This window comes from Sinocyclocheilus grahami, unplaced genomic scaffold, assembly GCF_001515645.1.
Source record: "Sinocyclocheilus grahami isolate Dianchi unplaced genomic scaffold, SAMN03320097.WGS_v1.1 scaffold19.1, whole genome shotgun sequence".
Lineage (NCBI taxonomy): Eukaryota > Metazoa > Chordata > Actinopteri > Cypriniformes > Cyprinidae > Sinocyclocheilus > Sinocyclocheilus grahami.
The window spans coordinates 37,558-59,063 of NW_015505198.1; the positions used below are offsets into that span (position 1 = coordinate 37,558).

Here is a 21,506-nt window from a genome sequence, read left to right on the forward strand (position 1 = left end):
CTCTCTGGCAGCACTGAAAGAAGAGAGGGAATATTTCAGAAAAGCGTAGTATCAACAAGGGTGGAACTGAATGTTTGAGGCTGAACAACTGTAGAAAGAATAAGTTGTTCTGCTAACTGAAAACGAAACTCAGACTAATTTATGGTGTTTCTCAAAAGCATTTAATGCATAAAGCTAGAAATTTAAAGAAATGCACAGCCAACTAACATGCATGGCATACAGTGCACAGAGAAATTAAAGATTGAGTGCAACTTTGAAAGCATGCATTGAGTATTTGTATTCATGCAACAATATCTTTTATTAATGTCAATTTAACTTTTTAACCATGCATAGCGTATTTGTATTCATGCAGATATATCTTTTATTAAGGTTAATTTAACTTTTTTTCATTTTGACTGAATTGTTTGCTGTAGATTGTGTAAATGTCCATACCTCATGCTTCTGTCTCTTTTATCCATGTGTCTGGGTTTAGTTTGACGTTTCTGAGAGCTCATGGCAGCGTCGCAGTCAGACTCAGAGTTTGTAAGGCACAAGGCTCCAGGCTCGAGCTGTAACATGCATTCATGCACACATGCACATAGTCATCCATGTTTATATTGATTGCACTCTGGGTCATTTTGCTTGCAATTTCACTACATTTTCCAGCAGGCTCTGGGTTATCCCATCTCTTTCCACATGGTTGTGCATCAACACAATTACATTACTGTGAAATATTACTGCAACTTAAAATAACTGTTTTCTGTTTGAATATATTTTAAAATGTAATTTATTCCTGTGATACAATGCTGAATTTTCAGCAGTCTTCAGTGTCACTTGATCTTTCAGAAATCATTCTAATATGCTGAATCTCACCTCTTGCTGACGGTGTGTCCAGACCTTTCTGTCAGCCAGTGCCTTCTCTCTGGCACTGCTGTTGTGATTTTGAGCCAGTTTCTTTTGTTGCATCTCTTCTGGTCCTTCGGCCCAGTGTAAGTGTCTGTTTTTGTCAGTCGTCTCATGCAGAGTTCTGCTGGGTTTCTTTGCTGCTCTCCTCTGGCTGTTCCTCAGTCCTGACTGCAGCAGGATTTGTTTGGGCGGCTCAGGATAGGGGTCGTCCACAAAAATGCGCTCTGCAATTAGTGATGTCGGAAGTGTAGACGTCACAACACGTGTCAGATGCAGTGGTTCATGTAAGGCTTCATGTTCAGCACTCGTCATGCTGTCATTGGCAGTACTCTCTTGAGCCCATTTCTTGTAACTCTGGTGAATCTTCATGTACTCCTGCTGCTCCACTTCGGTCATACAATCCTTTTACATGAGAGAAAAAGAAAGATTTCATCTTTAAATCAAACTTTTTAATGCTAAGGACCCCTAAATATGATGAACCCTTTGTGAGGGACCCCTTTCCTAAAATATAGTGGTAAATTATTAATATATTATCTATTACTATTTACTTTCCAAGTTGACAGTTGCTGTTGTTGTTTTTTCTACCCACTATTAGCATTAATGTTGGATGTATAAACCTAGAAAGAAACATTTCCAATGCAATAGAATGCACATATATTTGTAAAGCACTTTAGCATAGTCTTTAGAAAGCAGAATGAAACCATGTTAAATGTGTTAAAGTATTATTAATTTAATATTTATTCAAATTAATACATTCAAGCTAATACAATGTAATTTAATTTAATTTATTTATTTACTTATTGCTTAAATCTTTAATGGACCCCAAGCTCTCCCTTATGACTTCTGCTGTCAGTAAAATGCTCAGTTGAATATTTTCAAAATATGAATATGTATATTTATTCTTATTTATGTATATTTATACTCTGAACATTAGTATAAAATGGCTATTTTTTCAGGCTAATCAGTAGGTCTGAGCTGATTCAGTTCAGTATCTTAATAAAATGTTCATTAATAAATTAAATTAAATTAATAATTCATAAAATGTATAATTTTAATAAAAAATTAAAATAAACTAAATGAAACTACATTTATTTTCTCATTATATTATGACACTTATATAGCCTATCTCTTTTATTTGTATTCATCCAGTTATGTGGTTAAAGAATACATTTTGCAATCCCTCATGATTGTGCATTTGTGCCTTTAACCACAAGTTGCTCCATAGGAGATTTGGTATCAATTTAGCAGTAATGTGGTGTGCTAATTAAGACTCAGAGCTGGTAAACAGAAGTTTCCTGGTTCAATTAAAAAATGACAATGATTAAGCTACGTCGACCTGCTCTAGCCCTAGGACTATTCTTGTGTTTTGCCCACCATATACCTGTCTGACATTATCTGACCCATGCCTGTTTCATGACCACGTCTCTGTCTTCGTTTCAATAAAGCTTGCATATGGATCCGCACGTCTCATGTCTCGTCAGCCCCGTTACACTAGGGCTGGGCGATTATAGCTAAAAGAATTATCAACGATATAATGTTTCATAACGTTCGGTATCGATAATTCTTGACATTTTTTATAACCTTTTTTAAAACAAAGAGCAATAGAAAATATGTTTAAATTTAACCACTGTATTTTTAAATTAACCCAGTTTATTGAGACAAACAACAATTATTTTTTGTTTTAACAGTCAAACACACAATAAAAATTAAACAATAGAGCTGATCCGTGCTGGTAGCTGAGGGAATACTTCAACTTAGTGCTGTGGATCGCCGGCACATTTTATGGAGGACTGTTTACTGATCCTGGGAGAGTAACTTAGACTAAAATGCCGGCAGTTCTGACTCACGTAAGTACGTTTTTTTTTATCATTTGCCACTGATGATTCAAACGCGAGTTTTGGGCAGTGTGGATTAACACTTGTTGTTTGTCATTTCTCTGATCACAAATGCAGACAGGGTTTTATGTTTACGCGGCACGATGCAACGCAACGTGTAAAAAGACAGTATAAGTCATTATAATCAGTAATTATGTCCCCACTGGATGCAACAAATGAAAAAAAGTTTTCTAAAAGTTTAAACTGTTTTAACTTTTCATGGCTACATCTCTTGTGTGAGATGCGAGTGCAGCAGTCATATTTGTCCGTCTAAAAAAAATGCGCTGAATATGCGTTCTGTGTGAATGGCTTGGTTTCGGTTTTAACCTAATCAAGATCTTCTCCGCATTGAGCTTCTATATTTCTCTAATATTTTGAATGCATAACACAGCAGCGGCACATCTCGTAGGCAAGACTAACAAAACATTAAAATGCAACAACGTCACTTACATCATTATCACCGCATCTTGTGCGCCACTGATGATGCTCCCTGACCCACTCCACTATTTTAAATTCGACTAATATTAATTTTTTTTATTCACAATCTCCTCATCACAGGCAGGCACAGCACTCATTTCAGCATGTGTTTGTGTGTGCTGTCTGCGTCACTCAGAGCACGTGCCTATATCGTGCACTATATCGAACATTTTTTATATCGTTATCGAAGAAGGTGTACCGTCGATAAATATCGATATCGTTTTTTCGCCCAGGCCTAGATTAAGCTGCTGAAAGTTATTCATTTTTATCAGGAATTGGTGATTTGAGGTGACGTAGCTTTTAACTTTCTGAAAATGGAGTGAAGTGCATCTTATTACCATGTTGAGACCTCCTAACTCGCCCTCAAAGTAGGAAACAGGTTTTGGCTGAGGAGCTGTAGGATAGAAAGAGAAAATTATTTACGTATATATGCTTAAATGAAGGCACTTTGAAACAGACTGATACATTTACTCACCACCCTGTCTCTGTAGACCCAATAAAGCCATAAAGCGGTTCTTGTTCACCCTCAAACCGCACAAGATATCCTCCATCATCCAGAGCTGCTTCTGTGCCTGAATCTGTTCCTGTGTGTGGTTGAGGAGTTTGGATTGAAACATATTTAAATAGTAATTTAGCAGATGCATTTATCTAAAACTAAATCTAACTGGTCCAAATCCTTTAACCACTATGCAACACTATTTCAAACAGTTACAGGAAAGAAATTCAGTTTTAATGCTTGTAATCTGACAGTTTACAGTATCTATGTATCTGTATGCTGATGGTTGCACCCAAAGGAACAGTAATAGAAGCAGAGCATCAGGTGATCTGTCCAAACATCACATTACGTGTTTGTGTGTATTACCTGTGGCGTTCCGAAGTGAAGGATGTGTTGGAGATGAGAATGGAAAATGGACAGCTCGCTCTCCATCCGTTCATAATCACTCCACAATCTGTCCATCTCCTGAAGGAGAGAGGCATTGCTTTAGTAGGTCTGATTCATGCATTAATAACATGTATGAAATTATGCATATTTATTATGTATCGGCCGATTTTTGATCAATTTAAATCCATCAACATATTGGCTATAATTTAAAAAAGGCCAATATAACAAACTGATAAAAGCACTGAATTGTATAATCTCTGTTGCATAAGTCAACATTTTTCTCTGACTAAAGTTATTAAATACTTGCCAAAACAAAATGAAATCTGTACAAAATATATGCAGGGCTTGACAATAAGCACACATTAGGGCTGCACAAATTGAGGAGAAGAATCGAATTGCAATTTTTTTTTGCTTGTTTGTAGGTCTGTAATATTTTACGATTTTGCGTTCATTGCGTTCCTAAATGTACGTTAAAGTTACCCAAGCTCAGAGCTGGTGGATCATGAGCTGCTGGCGTGTAAATGAACACAGTGCCGTGCTTCACTTTGAAGCACAAAGCCTTTGCAATTTATTTCACTTAGCCATATTTTGATGCAACCCTGGCACACACATACACACAGTACTGTACCGATGACAAATCACATATTCTGGCTCTGAGTGTAACCAGCTCCTCCTGAAGCAAAGTCTTCTGGGATACTTCCAGCTCTCCAGGAAGTCCGTCTTCCATCCCCAGCCATTTGATTTCTAAAGCATACTCAATGCTTTTCTAAAGAAAAGTAGAGAGCATACAGGAATATATGTCAGGTGTTTTTATCTACAGTACATGATTTCAGTGTATGTGATCTGACCTTATCTGCCTGTAACTGAGCCAGCTGCATAGAGACGAACTGCAGCAGTTTGTCACAACCACACAGATGAGTGAGAACCACCTGAACAACAGGAAGAGAAGGAGGCAAAGTCTGACAGAAGCTCTACCATCTGGATCAGAGTTATTATAGTTAACTAAAACTATTCAAATACATTAATTGATGTCAAATGAAAAAGAAAGCAAATGCATTCTATTTCAGTTAGTAGCTTTGGCAGTTCTCATTTTCGTTAAGTTGAAGTACTAAAATTAATAAAACTGAAATAGAATTTGTGTTAAATGAATAAAATTTAAAGTTAAAAATGGTACCATTTTAAACAAAAAAATGACAAAAACACAACAAAATTACTAAAACTTTAAAATTAAAGTGAAAACAGAATTTAAATATTTTAATAAAAACTATAATAGAATATTAAGGATACTAAACTAAGACTAAGGTGGATTCATGAAAATGTTCTTAAGGAAGATGTTAATTTCATAAGAAATGTCTCAAATATTTTCTTAAGAACATCTGATTTTTTTAAACTGTTGAATGTTTGATGTTGCTTGTGTAACAGTCATCAAGTGAAGGTAGTTAAGAGTCAAAAGTACACATATGTTGTAATAGCATTTCTCGAGTCAATGGTCAGTTTCAACAGTTCTCAAGTCACCAAGACAACATTTAAGAAGAATTTGAATTACTGAAAAGAATGTTCTTAAAATCATTGTGTAAATATAATCTCGTAACCACCAACATGGCTATTTAAAGCCCCAAAGGTGTACAAAATATTCTTAACTTTATTATGAATTCTCACAAACACACACATTACAGTGCACTCACATCTGTATCGTTTTCCAGATCTCTGATTGGTTGTATTTCTCTCTCTATGACGATGTCTGATTTACCTGCCTGGAGCAAAAGGAAGTAAATAATGGTGTAGAAACAATTTTCACTCAGAAATTACTAGTACATTTTATAAACAATTACAAAGAAATGGCAAGTAACACATTGACTTAAATTGGACATTTTGAAATGTTAAATGAAGTTAAATAGTATTAAATGAAGTGAAGAGTATTAAATGAAGAGTTAAACGAAATAGTATTTTCTTGTAAAACATGCTCCAGTAATCTTGTTTTGAAAAACTTCAAAATCATGCAATGTAGAAACCTTTTTTTAGCAAAGAGATGAAAATGTCTGTGTTGTTCAACATAAATGCAATGTCAATTATGTCTATGTTCTAAATGACTTTTATGTGCTGAATCATGGCTGGGAAAAAAACTAGCATGAAAAAATCTAATAAACTGCAGTATGTGCCTACTGTAACATTTTAGAGCAACATGTAATATGCCACACAGGGATGTCAGAGACCATGTGATAGTGTTAAAGAATTGTTCTTTTCAAACTGTTTAAAAGATCTCTATTGCAGAAATAGAAACAGATGTTCAATCACAAATGAAGAATTTTGTATTTGCTGTATTGCATGGAAAATCACTTTGTAAGATTCAAAACATGACGTTATTATCACCGATTTGTCTTACCTTGCACATTGCCATGTGTTCTGCCATGTGGTAGTTGGAACAGTAACACACAGAACATGGAAACTCTGGCTGAAACACAGATCGACAGTTAAAGAAACTGTGTTTTTTGCACCGTATCAGCACATTTGTGTATGTTCTTGATTCTCACCTTGTCGAGCAGATGTCCTCTCTCTGTGTAGATGCAGGGTGACATTGGAGCACTCGAGCAGTTATCCAAGGGCCAAACGTCTGCTCTGCCCATATTACCGTGACACGGTGACCCATACTGATCTCTGGGACGTGAAGGTTGCTTGAAGGTTGCCTTCGGATGTAGGAAGGAAAGACGTTCCTTATCTGCGTTCAGCAAACTCTGAGAATACTCAGTAGCTTCATGTGCGCTGACAGAGAGAAAGAGCAGAAAATGGTCATCTAAAGGTAAATTATGGCTGTTTTGGCACAAGAAACCTTGATTGACTTTGACTTAAATTTATTGGTCCTTTATATTTAAATAGAAAAGGCCATCAAGACCTTTTTAAAATTCTGTATCATTCTGAAGCATGTCAGATCATTTACATTGGTCTGTTCTCATGTCTTCCTCTCAGCTCTGGTGTCTTCATTTGAATTCCCATCATGTCTTGATCCAGTAGAGTCGGCTCTGTCTGCGCCCTGCTCAGTTTTGTTGCGGTCTGGGCGTTTCGTTCTGGAAACATGGCCGTGTGCTGGAGCTCCATGGTTTCAGCGTTATCTCCCATCTGAGTGAAGTCCTGAAAACTGGCACAGCGTCTAAAGTACGAGAAGAGTCATTAAAGTGAATTGTAGAATGCATACAAATGGAGCGATTTTGGTTTGAGCGCTCAGGTTCACCTGTTGATGATGTCATCAGCCTCCATGCTTGCTGATTGGCTGAGAGCCCTGACCCAACCCAACATGTCCTCCTGGGTTTCAGCACTCATGATGTACGGCCGCATCCCCTGATGAACAACCTACAGGCACAAGTGTACAATGAGACCATATGAACATTTAGATTTAAGGAGATCCATAAGACGTTGGCTCTCACTTTGAATGCATATTTCCGGTTCCTGCACTCTCTAGGGGAGCAGTAGAGAATCCTGTAGCTGGGAAGAGGAATACTGCCCAGGACAGACTCCTCACGGCTGTCTGGAGACACAGGTTTAGAGAGGGATTTCAGGGAAGAGTAGTGATTTCAGTATCTAAAGTGAAAACTGTCAATTCATTCTGTTTGAAATGGAAAATGACTGCACTTTAAAACATTACATTTTAGATAAACGCTGTATAAGACAATCACATAGAACTGGTTTTACCTTTATAATAATACAGGCAGTAATTGGAGAGAACAAACCATCTTCTTTTCCACAATTTCAGTCCAGTGCTGTCCTACAGAAAAAGACAGTTATGATTACATAAAAATTTGAGTTTTCTTTTTTTTTTTTTATGAAATAGTAACATTTTATGTTTAGAATTTCAGATTTTTTTTTTTTTTTTTTTTTTTTTTTTTTTTTTTTTTGTGTAGGGCTTAAATAAAAAAAAAGATTGGTGGAAATGACATGACATAAAATGTGAAATTACATCACAGAGGAGACCCCTGCAAACCTTAAAGACTGTAAAGGTCAGTAAATCTCTCAAAAATATCAGATAATTTTTATTTGCTAAAATGTGTTATTTTAGAATTTATATAGTATTATAGTATTTAATAATATTTAGATTTTTTTTGTATTTCTATATAGCTTTAATTATTTAAGATTTATCTTTTAGTAATTTTTGTACTTCAACTTATTTATCTCTAATTTCCAAAATGTTTTTCATCTAATGTTTGTAATGCAGTTATTTCAGTTATCAAAAATGATTTATAACCATTTTAGTTTACAATAACATTTGCTAAAATGTCTTTATCTTGAAAATATGTTACATATTTCAAAACTTAATGCTATATTTATGCTCGCATGTATTCAAGGTGAATACATTATATAAAAATGATATAATATAATGATGTTTTTCATAATATATGAAACCAGCATGAATACAAAGATAACATTATTTAAAGTAAGAAAGATAAAAAGTAAAAAAATAAATTGTATGGTATTATTTGGAGATCTTTATTTGTCATGATTTGGTGATGCTGTCACAGGTAGAGACACACAGATGGTCAGTATTGTGCTCTGTTCGTTACCCTCTTGTACAGCCATCCTCTGATCACCACAGGACAGTTGGGGTCTCTTTTCGCCGCTTGACACCTCTTTCCAAACTCCTGCACTTTTTCATGACACTGCACGTGTATAATTGCACTCTTGTCAATGGGTTTGAAATATGTTGTCATGTTTGTTTGTCCATATGTGTATGTGATTCACCTTGTCTCTGATCGGCAGAAAGGACACTGTGGCACTGCTGGAGGCCTGACTGACCCTGTCCTGATCCTCCATCCTAGACAGACAACAGCAATAGAGCCAGAATGAAGCATCAATAACCATCAAGCTGTTCAGGTTAGCTGACTTTGCAATTTTATAGTCAAATGACACATTGAGTTTTGATTCATTAAGATATTAGTGCTGTCAGTCCATCATTAGCTCAGTATCAGGATTAGGAAGGCTTGCCCACATTGCACACTCCAGTTTTTCGCTTAGAGCTGCTATGCGTGCCATATTTTCCATTTTAAATAACTGCATTGGTAATGCAGGCCTGTCCATGAAATCAGTTTTTAACGGTAAGAAATAAAAATATCTATTCTGTTTTGTGAAATATCTATTCAGCAGTAATTTATTTTTGTGATGATTTGAGAGTTTTCTACTTAATACTGCTCTTCAGCTGCTTGTTGGAGGTTATAAAGCACTTTTGTCTGTAAAACTGTTTTGGAATACCCTGTACAAATAAATATGATTTAAATGGCAATGACAGAAAATATTTATTTTGTTTATTTTGGCTTTAGGGCAGTGTTTCAAAAGCCTATTATTTAATTAAAGATTTTTTTCAATTTTTTATAAATTATAATAGTTATATGTGTATTTATGTGTAATATTTTTCTCATAAAGTATAAATACAAAAAATAATGAAATTTTAAATACAAAACAGAGGACATTTTAGGGGTTCAAAGCATCCAAAAAAAAGCTAAAATATTGGTTTTAAGTTCTTAATTGAGCAACTGTGGTTGACATCAATGTCAATCATCATTTATGGTAACCCACTTCTGCTTCTGTTAATCAGTTGCATTATTTCAAAATCATGTTTGACTGCATTGGCCACAGTTGCTATAAGTTTTGTGAAACTATAAGCTATAAAATAAGTTTTGTGAAACATGCTTCATCTCTAGCTGCTGTGCTGTGCTGTGGTCTGGTGTGTACATACACAGATCACATACATACTGACAGCCTCTATCCTCTCTGAAAACCACTGCTGCCAGCACTCTACACTGATTGTTGGAAAAGTCCATTCCATTTTTTATTCACATCATTCCTTTATTCCCACTGACATTCTTTAGTCATTTATCAGAATAACAGAGCTATTGTACTGATGCAAACTTGATTTTTACATTTATAGAAACTGAGTGGTGCTTTCCTGTGCAAAAATCAATGCTTAAGTCTACAGAATGTTTTAAAGGGGTGGTTCAATTACGATTTTTTAATGTTAGTTAGTGTCTAATGTTGCTGTTTGAGCATAAACAATATCTGCAAAGTTACGATGCTGAAAGTACAATGTAAACGGAGATATCGTCTAAAATTCTGGCGGTTTAATGCCTACAAAAATGGCTGGTAGGGACTAGTTACTTCCCGGGTGCGTGACATCACAAACCCAGATAAACCCTGCCCCCGGGAACACGCAACGAAGGGGGCAAGGCCATGCTGAGCTGCTTCAGAGAAGAGGAAGAGAAAACTAGAGGTGCACGTAAAAATCTATTCATATATGAATCGCGATTCTGTCTTCTAACGATTCTAATGGATTCACAAGTTTCAAAATCAGTGTTCTAAAGCAGTGGTTCTTAATACTGTTCCTTGTGTACCCCTGCTCTGCACACGCTCTGCATCTCTCTCTCGCTCTCTCTCTCTCTCTCTCATTCAGGTCATCAGCTCAGCTCCAATTATACACTTATTTTCACATGGCTATGAGAAGCGTTATACATGGACGGGCGTGCAGTTGCCGTACTGTATTAAAGCTTTAATCAGGATAAAACTATATTAAAAGCTAACATAAGCAGTAGCATTTACAAATAACAGCATATCTAAAAGTATGAGACAACAACAAACAAAAAACATAGGCCTACCATTAAAAGCCGTGCTTGCACAGGTTCTGCATGATCCTCTTCAATAATATCCTCTGCTTCTCAACTGGGCTCAAACTGATAAGCGATATTAATGACGCCGCTGTTTACAATACAACCGGAGCACATGCCGCCGAGTTGAGGAGCGGGACGTTTAGACGCGCACTAGAGGCGGTTTAGCCAATCACAACACACTGGGCTAGCTAACCAATCAGAGCCCATAGCGTATTTCTGAGGGAGAGGCTTCATAAAAGAAGGAAATGATCAGCGCGTTTCTGAGAGAAGGGACAGAGCGGTGTGGAATAAAGGTAAATTATGTGAAAAATAATGCATTTAAAAAAAAAAACGAAGCATTAACACATGTTAGACTGCACCCCATAAACACAATCAAGCCTAGAAAAAACCCAGTCAACCACCCCTTTAAGTGAGTTGCTATGCGGTTGCTGAAAAGTTCTGAGTATTTGTGAATATGTTGCTTGCTATGCGTAATAAGTAAAAAGTACTAAAAGTAAAACATGCCCAAGTCTCCAATTTTGCTTTATCGTTCACCAGGTGGAAATTTTAAGCCAAACACAGCTTTCCTCAACAAGACTCATTCATGTCTACAGCACAAACACTGCAGGACGACACACCCTGAAGTTTAATGCTAACAGTTTGAAGCTTGTTCAAATCACTAACTCTAAGTATAAGCAATAGACTTTACTAATAAAAAAGTACTCATGCAAAGAACATAGTATGTCACAACACGTGGTGTTATTTCAGAAGCTCACTACATGCACAAGTTTCAGATGAAGTACTAACCGAGCTCAAGGATTTCGTATAGTAAAGTGTTCCAGATTTGATCGAATTTCATAAAAGTTAAATAAAGTGCTGCAGGAGTCTGTCTTCATGCTATTCTGAGTGCTGCTGACACATAACTTAGAGTGACACATAACAGCTGTTTCGCTCTCTGACCACTGGATGGGTTCATAGAGTACGTGAATGAGAGAGAGTAGAATTAGAAGAATGAATGGTCACAGTTGCTGCTGGTCAGTACAGCTGTGGTTGCCAGAAATTCACTTAAAAATATGGCAACAAAGTTTCAGGCAGTATGGGAGGCATTTTGGTCATTTAAAACAGTCAAATGTACATAACCGATAAAAAAAAAATAACGAGACTTAATTATAAAAATTATATATTATTAAAGGTTTTAAATTTTCTGTGAAAATACATGAATTGTCTTGTTAAATGTAATGTAATTATCACCATAAATTATAAAATAATTCATACTTTACCAAAAAAGTGATTCACTCAGAATTTTACAGTAAAATATATATTGTATTAGTAAATCTAATATTATTTTTCACCATTTGACAATGTCCGGTAACTAACTTTTAAAATTAACAGGTTTTTACTGTAGCATTTTTATTGTATTTTCTATATATATTTTGTACAGTAAAGAAAGAGACAGCATGAATACTTGTGGACATTGAGTACTCGATGTGTGGGAATGTGTGTGAGAGTCAGAGAAATGGTTGCATAATGTCTGTTGTGCAGAGCACATTCAAATAGAGCCAGAGCAAAACAAAGCATGAACTGTTAAGAGGCCTCAAGAACAAAAAAACAGTCACTTATTGAGCAATGCTCACTGATGACCTTTCAGCTTGTGTGTGAAGATAGAGTTCTTTAGAAAGGTTGTGGTAATGATTATTGTTGCACAAATCACGAAAGATTTGTGAACCACCAGATGCACTGTGATCATTTTCCAGCAAAGTAATAGCAAATATCGCTCAATGGCAAGTCAAGGAAAGTTTATTTGATGTTTAATATACAGTTAGAGTACGAGGAGAGGGATTTTAGACCAGTAAAATTCCTCTTGTCGCTTTATGGTGCCATGTCTGGATAAGCAGAAAAGAATAGGAATGATGTTTGCTACACAAATGACTTTTTACAAAATAAATTGCTCCCAAAATAATCTTTCACATTCAGAGTGTTTGTACTGTCCTTTTGTAAGTAAAGAAATCTGTAATTTGTGTTCAAACAGTGAAGTCTGTATTACATGGGTTGCTATCGTAATGATATACTGTAAGCATACAGTAAGCATCAGCATGACCGCAAAAAAGACAGTAGCTGTCATTACAGAATCAGAGGATGGAAAAATGGAAATTGTGCCTCTGCTCACATTTATTCATGATATTTTGCCACAATACTGAATATTTACACATTCAATTCTTTTTTTTTGTTTTTGTTTCTTATTTATGTTTTAGAAGTCTCACCAAGGCTGCATTTATTTGACAAGAAACAGCAATATTGTGAAATACCGCAATGTAAAATAATTCTATTGAAATACGTTTTTAAAAATATAATTTATTCCTGTGATTCGTGTCCTGCAGTGACACTGCATGCAGTTTTGCAGTTACTGAATGCAGTTTGTAGTTCGCAGTTAAGGGTTAATTTAATGAGAGACTACATTAATCATGTGTACTTGTATTTATACTACTCTCTAAAAAATGCTGGGTTAAATATAACCCAGCGCTGGGTTAAAAAGGGACAAACCCAGCTATTGGGTTGTTTTGAACCAGCGGTTGGTTTGTCCCTTTTTAACCCAGCGCTGGGTTATATTTAACCCAGCATTTTTTAGAGAGTAGTATAAATACAAGTACACATGATTAATGTAGTCTCTCATTAAATTAACCCTTAACTGCGAACTACAAACTGCATTCAGTAACTGCAAAACTGCATGCAGTGTCACTGCAGGACACGCTGTAATGACCATCCATTGGCCCAACGACTTCTGCAAGGTTCACTTAAAGGGATAGTTCACCCAAAAATTCTGTCATTAATTACTCACTCTCGTGTTGTTCGAAACCCATAAGATCTTCGTTCATCTTCGGAACACAATTTAAGATATTTTTTATGGAATCTGAGGGCTCTCTGACCCTCCCATAGTCAGCAAGGTAACTACCACGTTCAAGGTCCAGAAAAGTACCAAGATGATCGACAAAGTAGTCCGTGTAACATCAGTGGTTCAACTGTAAAGTTACGAAGTGTGACGTCATCACGCCGGATCTGGGTCAGATGCAGTAGAGACAAATGTGGAATAAAGTCGTTATTTTTGTTTTCTTTGCGCAAAAAAGTATTCTCGTAGCTTCGTAACTTTACAGTTGAACCACTGATGTCAATTTCAAATGTGAAAATCAACTCATGTTTTTACGCTGCAAACACAGTTGTAAATGTGAACTGGTGGATCGACAAGAAAATAATGCATTATAAAAATATAAACAGTTAAGACAGTAAAATAATACCTGCAGGATAACACACATCTTTCTCACATCTCATCTTTCAATGCAAATATATATTGTGTAAACTACTTAAAGATTTGGGACATGACTTTTCTGCGACAATTCTTATATTATTAAGATTAATAATGATAATCTTCATAATATCTTGTAGTGTTTGGTGTGCCACGATTTTCAAATCTTGTAGTGTGTGCATGTTTGAGTTTTGAGAGAAGACAGTCTGTTAAGTTTCTCCTTACTCTCCAGATTTCATAATCGGTTAGGATTTAAAAGCTTCTGTAGTCTGAGCCTGGTTTAAGATTTGACCAGAAAAGCCTCGTATTCCCAGATAATCTGGGACAAATATTGGAGCCGACCAAGGTCCTGGACAAGATTTTTTCTCAGATTATCAGGAGGGCTAAATCAGGAATAAGCTGGTATAAAACTCCTGTAGTGTGAGCTCGGTTTAAAGGAACGTTCTCTTTGACGCGTCCAGTTTAAACCGTTTGCATCTCTGTACTCCGCGTCAGGAGGTGGATGGTTTATTTTTAATGGTTTTCCAGATTGCGTGAGAGGATTATATCTAATATTTGAGATCTTCGTAAGAGCATTCTTATGAACATCTTAACTTCTATCTTAAAAAGTTGAGGCGAGTTGCCAGTTGTTTTAAACAAGTGAACTGGTTCGTCAAGCTGATGAAAAAATAATTTGTTCACGAACTGGACATCACCAACTACCACAGAATCAGACAACATCTGACTTTTTTTCTTTAAATATTTGTGAATCTGAAACCAGATGCGCTGTGATAATTTTCCAGCAATGTAATTTTCCACTCTTACTCAATGGCACAAAACCAAAATGGCAAAAAGTTTATTTGAGGTTTAATATACATTATGTGGTGACAGATTTTGTACCAAGAAGACTGCTTTATCGTGGAAAAGATCTCTCATATAATACGAACAGCTGAGGTTTGCTATAAAAATTAGCTTTTTTTGCCACAAAAAAATTCATTTTCATAATTTCTATGCTGCGACTGAAATCCTTTTTTTTTAAAGGGGTCATATGATGTTTCTAAAAAGAACATTATTTTGTGTGTTTGGTGTAATGAAATGTGTTTATGTGGTTTAAGGTTAAAAAAACACATTATTTTCCACACACTGTACATTATTGTTTCTCCTCTATGCCCCGCCTTTCTGAAACGCATCGATTTTTACAAAGCTCATCGTTCTGAAAAGCGAGGTGTGCTGTGATTGGCCAGCTATCCAGTGCGATGTGATTGGCCGAATACCTCAAGTGTGTGACCGAAATGTTACGCCCTTACCATATTGTGATGCCGTGTCCGGCCGGAGCGACGAGACAAAAACATTAAAAACCCATTATAAACGAGGCATTTGTTGCATCCAGTGAGGACATAATTACGGATTATAATGACTTATACTGTCTTTTTACGCGTTGCATCGCACCACGTAAACATAAACCATGACTGCATTTGTGACACAGCGCCTTCACGACATGGCGGCGGCGTCAACAATACTACAGCGAGAATAAAAGTTACGCCTTCTTTCTTTGCGTGAACATTTGGGCGGCGTTATTCAAATCTTCCCACATCGTGATGTAGACATGTGGGGGCGTGTTAGAACGAGCCGTTTTAGGTAGGCGTGGTTGACTCTTAACTTTTATAAAGAATATCTCTTTGGTTTTGAGACTTTAGTCTTTGCAACTTTACAGATCTTCTTTATGCAGCAAGAGCTTGTAACACACCAAAGAGAAAGGAAAAATTGAAATCGCATCATATGACCCCTTTAAACAAGACTGCATTCTCATTGACAGTGTTTTAACAAGTGTTTTAACAGTGTTTTAACAAGTACAGTGGTTAAATAAGTATATCGCAAGTATACCCCAAACTAACCCCAACAAAACAGACAGACAACACAAAGAAACCCAATATTATGAAAGAAAACATTTTAGCTTGTGTGTAAAGATTCCCTAGACAGACTGTAGAAAAGGTCAAATACATGCTCAAACACATTTTTAAATAAAGGCATGTGTATGGGCATATACCTGATTTACATTTTAAATAATTATTTAAGAAACGTACATTTTGCACCCTCATTCAAGTCCTCAGTTCACGCATGTGCATCTGCTATCACAGTATCAGTGTGTTGTTAACTTGAGCTTTGAGGATCAGTGTGACGCGAGTCGCCGATTGTTTTAAACAAGTGAACTGGTTCATCAAGTTCACTAAAAAGAATGATTCATTCACGAACTGGACATCACTAACCGCATACAATCAGATAACAGCTTAAAGGGATAGTTCACCCAAAGATGAAAATTAGCCCCTTAAATTACTCACCCTCAAGTCATTCTAGGTGTATATGACTTTCTTCTTTCAGACAAATCCAGTCGGAGTTGTATTAAAAATGGTCTTTGATATTTCAAGCTGTTTAATGCCGCTCAGCGGGTGTTGCATGCATCAGTCCAAAAGAAGTTAAATAAAAAGCGCCATCCATAAAAAAAGTGTCTCACACGGCTCCGGGGGGTGAACAAAGGCCTCCTGTAGCGAATCGATGCGTTTTTTGTGAGAAAATATTCATATTCAAAACGTAATAATCACTTTAATGTAGCTTGCGCCAACAGTTGTACACTGGAAGCAGTTCTGGGTGGATGACGTATGAGGTCAGCATTGCGCATACGCCTTGGCGAACTCACACTTCGCCAAGTTGACTGTGAGCCTAGCCTCCACCAAGCACTCAAAAAGTGCTCTAATACGTAAAAGATGTTGCTCCCACGTACCACTATATACAACCACATCATCTAAATAGACAGCACATTCATCTAGCCCAGAAGTTACATGGTTCATCAAGCACTGAAAAGTAGTGGGTGCATTTCGAAGGTCAAAACTCATAACCGAGTAAGAATATAGCCCAGAAAGGGTAATAAAAGAAGCAATCTCTTGTGCACGAGCTGTTAACGGCACTTGCCAATATCCTTTTAGTAGATCAAATTTACTGACATACAAAGCAGAGCCAACCGAATCTACACAATCTTCCATTCAGGGCAAAGGGAAAGAGTATGGTTTTGTTACATTATGTACCTTCCGATAGTCAATACAAAAGCGATACATCCCATCTGGCTTCCTCACTAATAAACAAGGTGATGCCCAACTTGAGAAAGGCGGTTTAGCGATGTTATTTTCGATCATATATTTAATTTCCGACTCAAGATATTGTTGCTTATCCAAAGAAACACGATAAAAACGCTGACGTATTGGTGTTGCATTACCAACATCTATATTGTGCTCTATCAAATGAGTGCGTGAAGGAGAATCTGAGAACAACATAGGAAAATCTGAAATCAAAGCTAGCAACTCAGCTCTCTGAGGAAAAGGCAAATGTTGCACAAAATCCTCCAAGTTATATAAAACTTCAGAGTTATTTAGTCGGGGCCGCAACATACCCATCCCCAGGTTCTTTAATATCCTCTGCAACTTCCATCACAGGAGAAGCCACAGCTACTGCTACTGGAACCTTCTCCAAATCACTAGAACCAGAGTAAAAAGGTTTTAGCAAGTTTACATGGCACAACTATGAACGTCGCTTTCGTTCAGGAGTTGAAATCAGATCATTCTGATCTGAAACTTGACGAATAACCGTATATGGACCAGAAAACTTTGCACAGAATGGAGAAGCAGGAAGAGGCAACAGGGCCTTATGCATCGATGAGCCTTGGATGCCCTACACACTGACACCAATTTGTGCTTTGTCCCCCCTTGAATCACTGTTGGTTGGTTGGTTTCTGAGATGTTCTGACAGCTTTCTGGCAACAACAATTTGGCCTTTGTCAAAGTCACCCGGATCTTTATTCCTGCCCATTACTCACACTGACAACATGAACTGCTTCATGTACCATATAATATTACCCAGACCTTCACATGTGACCTTGTTAGGAGATGGTTAACCATATTCACCATATTCATCTATGGGTGGTCATAATGTTTTGGCTCATCTAATTTAAAACTATCTCAACTATTTCTCCTGGACAGCAATGAGATTTACATGGAGAGTTAATGGAGACTTTTTCTGAAGTCTGTTTCTTTTTTTCTAAGAAAAATATACTGTATGGATTTTTTTTGTTTAAGACATTGAGATTTTAAAAATATTTAAAAACTAAATGAATTTCATGTCTATATATGCTATGAAGGAATTTTTCACACATGATTGTATTGATCTGTTGTGGATGAGTCATTATCAGAAAGTAGGGATATAGCGAAATATTATCATTGTAACAGCAAAGCTAAGATTTTAGGTTAAAACATTTTTTTTTTTTTTTAAATGTATGTGAGTGTACAAAGAAAGTGTGTATTTCTGAAATGCTATCTCTTTTTATCATTTAAATGACGTTATTTGCAGTTCTGCTGTGTGTTATTTTATAGTATGAATCTCATTAAATTAATCCGTAACTGCATTCAGCAACTGCATAACAATGCATGCAATGTCACTGCAGGACACGTCAGCTTCCCTTTTACAGGTTAAACAAAAACAAATTAATTATTAACAACAAGATGACTGGGAGGCTCTTACCTGAATCTGGGCTCAACCCATTCTGCAAATAAATACTCGAGACACTGATCATCACGACTGTCTAGGAGACAAACAGCTGACCTGAAGTCATCTCCTCTCTGACAACACTTGTTGAACATTGTAAGTATTCTTATTGTGAACCTTTTGTTTCTTTGTCTCTAAAAAGTGATTTAACACTTAAGATGCAGTGAAGAGTTTATCTGCTAAAAGAAGTAATGGATTTTCTTTTGCATTTTTTGCCCTCAGACCTGCAGAAAGATGTTGGGTTTATTTTTCGGTCTCGTCTTTTTGACACCAGTGGCCACTGAAGGTACCACATTTTTCATTTATAGATTACATGGAATGTTGTGAGGGGGATTTCAGTTGTCTATTGTAAAAAAATGCATATATATATATATATATATATATATATGTATATTTATGGTTTAATTTGGTTTTGTCTGGCAGTGGGTCTCAGTGGTAAAGTACTTCTGTTTCCAACCAAGACTGCTACCAGCTTTGTTAAACTCACTCCTGAAAAGCCACTGAGTTTTTCAGCATTCACACTCTGCATGCGTGTCTCGACGGAGCTCCAGGGCCAGAGGCAGATCATTCTCTTCACTTACCGCACACCCGAGGTTGATGAACTCAACGTGTGGAGAGAGAAAGATGGTCGCGTGGCCTTGCGTATTCAGTCTAGTGGTGATGCAGCATTTTTCCTTCTGCCTCCTCTCTCCACCTTCCAGACTCATCTGTGTGTCACCTGGGACTCTGCGACTGGTCTCACTGCCTTCTGGGTGGATGGACGTCGCAGTTTGTTCCAGATCTATAGAAAAGGTCTCTCAATCCGTCCTGGCGGCACCGTCCTGCTTGGCCAAGACGCTGATACATATTTGAGCACCTTTGATGCGGAGCAGAGCTTTGTAGGAGAAATTACTGATGTGCAAATGTGGGACTATGTTCTCTATGGCAGTCAGATTAGGGCAGTTTATTCAAACCAGGAACCGTATGTGCCGAAGGGAAACGTGTTCGACTGGAACACCATCAAATATGAGATCAAGGGAGACGTGGTTGTGGCTCAAAATAACTGATTCTGATCAGGTGTAACATCACACAGTTGTGTCAATCTCTATAATCTGTTCATCTGTGTTGATGACTTGCAAAGCTGTAAGGGCTAACAAATAAATTTTTCTCAGCATTACAACTGCAGTGTCTGTGCATAATTTGAAAAAAGTTTCAAAAACGTTCTAAATCATTTAATTTTAGTCTAGTAACTGTTTTCTCACAAAAAAAATGATGAAATAGGCCTAATATTTTTCCCCAAAGTTTCCTTGACAGAAAAAGAGGTGTGAGTGAAAATTTACATACAAGTTAAAATGTCATTAAAGTGGTGAAACACTTTGAAGAAATGTGACTTTGCGAACATAAATTTTAACCTAAAATCTTGATGTTACAAATATTGGGCCGGCCTCTTTAAAACAGTCCCATAGTGACATCTAGTGTACGTAGCTAAATTAATGTCTTAAGTGTGTACGGGGCGGTTTATACAAACCAGAAAAAAATGTGCTGAAGGGAAACATGTTTGACTGGAACACCATCAAATATTATACTCATGGAAATGTGCTAGTGGCAAATGATAATCATTTCTGATCAGGTCACACATCAATGTCACACATTTGTGTCAGTCTTTATAAACTCACAGTTGTGTCAATATCTGGAAGCTGTTCATCTGTTTTAATGACTTACTAATAAAAAAAAAATCTCAGCATTCAACTGCAGTGTCTGTGCATAATTTGGAAAAAGAGTTTCAAATATGTAAATCGCTTAACTTCAGTCTAGTAATTGTTAATCTGAGAAAAAAAAGGAAAATTTTCCCTAAAGTTTACTTTACTAAAAAGAGGTGTGATTTGATAATCCCATTCATTTTCTCCATAGGGAAACTGATTTTAAAGTTTAATGGAAGCCTGTAAAGACAGATCTATGAGTTCTGAAGTCAAGTTATCAATGATACAGTGGTGTGAAAAAGTGTTGGCATGTTTTTTTTGCATGTTTGTCACACTTTAATGTTTCAGACCATCAAACAAATTTAAATATTAGTCAAAGATAACACAACTAAACACAACATGCAGTTTTTAAATTAAGGTTTTTATTATTAAGGGAAAACAAAATCCAAAACTACATGGCCCTGTGGGATGAAGTGTTTGCCCCCCTGATAAAACTGTGGTTTATCATACCTGAGTTCAATTTCTCTAGCCAGACCCAGGCCTGATTACAGCCACACCTGTTCGCAATCAAGAAATCTCTTAAATAGGACCTGCCTGACAAAGTGAAGTAGACCAAAAGATCCTCAAAAACTAGACATCATGCCGAGATCCAAAGAAATTCAGAAACAAATGAGAAAGAAAGTAATTGAGATCTATCAGTCTGGAAAAGGTTATAAAGCCATTTCTAAAGCTTTGGGACTCCAGCGAACCACAGTGAGAGCCATTATTCACAAATGGCAAAAACATGGAACAGTGGAGAACCTTCCCAGGAGTGGCCAGCCGACCAAAATTACTCCAAGAGCACAGCGATGACTCATCCAAGAGGTCACAAAAGACCCCACAACAACATCCAAAGAACTGCAGGCCTCACTTGCCTCAGTTAAGGTCAGTGTTCATGACTCCACCGTAAGAAGGAGACGGGGCAAAAATGGTCTGCATGGCAGAGTTCCAAGACGAAAACCGCTGCTGAGCAAAAAGAACATAAAGGCTCGTCTCAGTTTTGCCAGAAAACATCTTGATGATCCCCAAGACTTTTGGGAAAATACTCTGTGGACTGACGAGACAAAAGTTGAACTTTTTGGAAGGTGTGTGTCCCATTACGTCTGGCGTAAAAGTAACACTGCATTTCAGAAAAAGAACATCATACCAACAGTAAAATATGGTGGTGGTAGTGTGATG

The 21,506-nt window shown here is 36.8% G+C and overlaps 2 protein-coding genes across 2 annotated transcripts in view; one reads left to right on the plus strand and one right to left on the minus strand.

Moving 5' to 3' along the window:
* plekha4 (pleckstrin homology domain containing A4) overlaps positions 1 to 8,973 on the minus strand; it is a 12,004-nt gene extending 3,031 nt beyond the window's left edge. The window contains exons 1-16 of the mRNA XM_016236499.1: positions 8,848 to 8,973; positions 8,670 to 8,765; positions 7,804 to 7,876; positions 7,539 to 7,639; positions 7,346 to 7,464; positions 7,055 to 7,264; positions 6,651 to 6,879; positions 6,503 to 6,571; positions 5,805 to 5,873; positions 4,968 to 5,048; positions 4,748 to 4,885; positions 4,099 to 4,197; positions 3,712 to 3,820; positions 3,575 to 3,630; positions 853 to 1,287; positions 433 to 548 (exon numbers count right to left, since the gene is read on the minus strand). Of these exons, the coding sequence (XP_016091985.1) occupies positions 433 to 548; positions 853 to 1,287; positions 3,575 to 3,630; positions 3,712 to 3,820; positions 4,099 to 4,197; positions 4,748 to 4,885; positions 4,968 to 5,048; positions 5,805 to 5,873; positions 6,503 to 6,571; positions 6,651 to 6,879; positions 7,055 to 7,264; positions 7,346 to 7,464; positions 7,539 to 7,639; positions 7,804 to 7,876; positions 8,670 to 8,765; positions 8,848 to 8,967 (2,120 nt within the window). The 5' untranslated portion in view covers positions 8,968 to 8,973. The remainder of the gene's footprint in view (positions 1 to 432; positions 549 to 852; positions 1,288 to 3,574; positions 3,631 to 3,711; positions 3,821 to 4,098; positions 4,198 to 4,747; positions 4,886 to 4,967; positions 5,049 to 5,804; positions 5,874 to 6,502; positions 6,572 to 6,650; positions 6,880 to 7,054; positions 7,265 to 7,345; positions 7,465 to 7,538; positions 7,640 to 7,803; positions 7,877 to 8,669; positions 8,766 to 8,847) is intronic.
* Positions 8,974 to 18,651: 9,678 nt separating this feature from the next.
* Positions 18,652 to 19,737, plus strand: LOC107554124 (pentraxin fusion protein-like). The gene is made up of 3 exons (XM_016236535.1): positions 18,652 to 18,705; positions 18,832 to 18,895; positions 19,033 to 19,737. Exons 2-3 carry the CDS (start codon positions 18,844 to 18,846, stop codon positions 19,653 to 19,655), a joined length of 675 nt encoding a protein of 224 aa, XP_016092021.1. The 5' UTR covers positions 18,652 to 18,705; positions 18,832 to 18,843; the 3' UTR covers positions 19,656 to 19,737.
* The last annotated feature ends 1,769 nt before the right edge of the window (positions 19,738 to 21,506 follow it).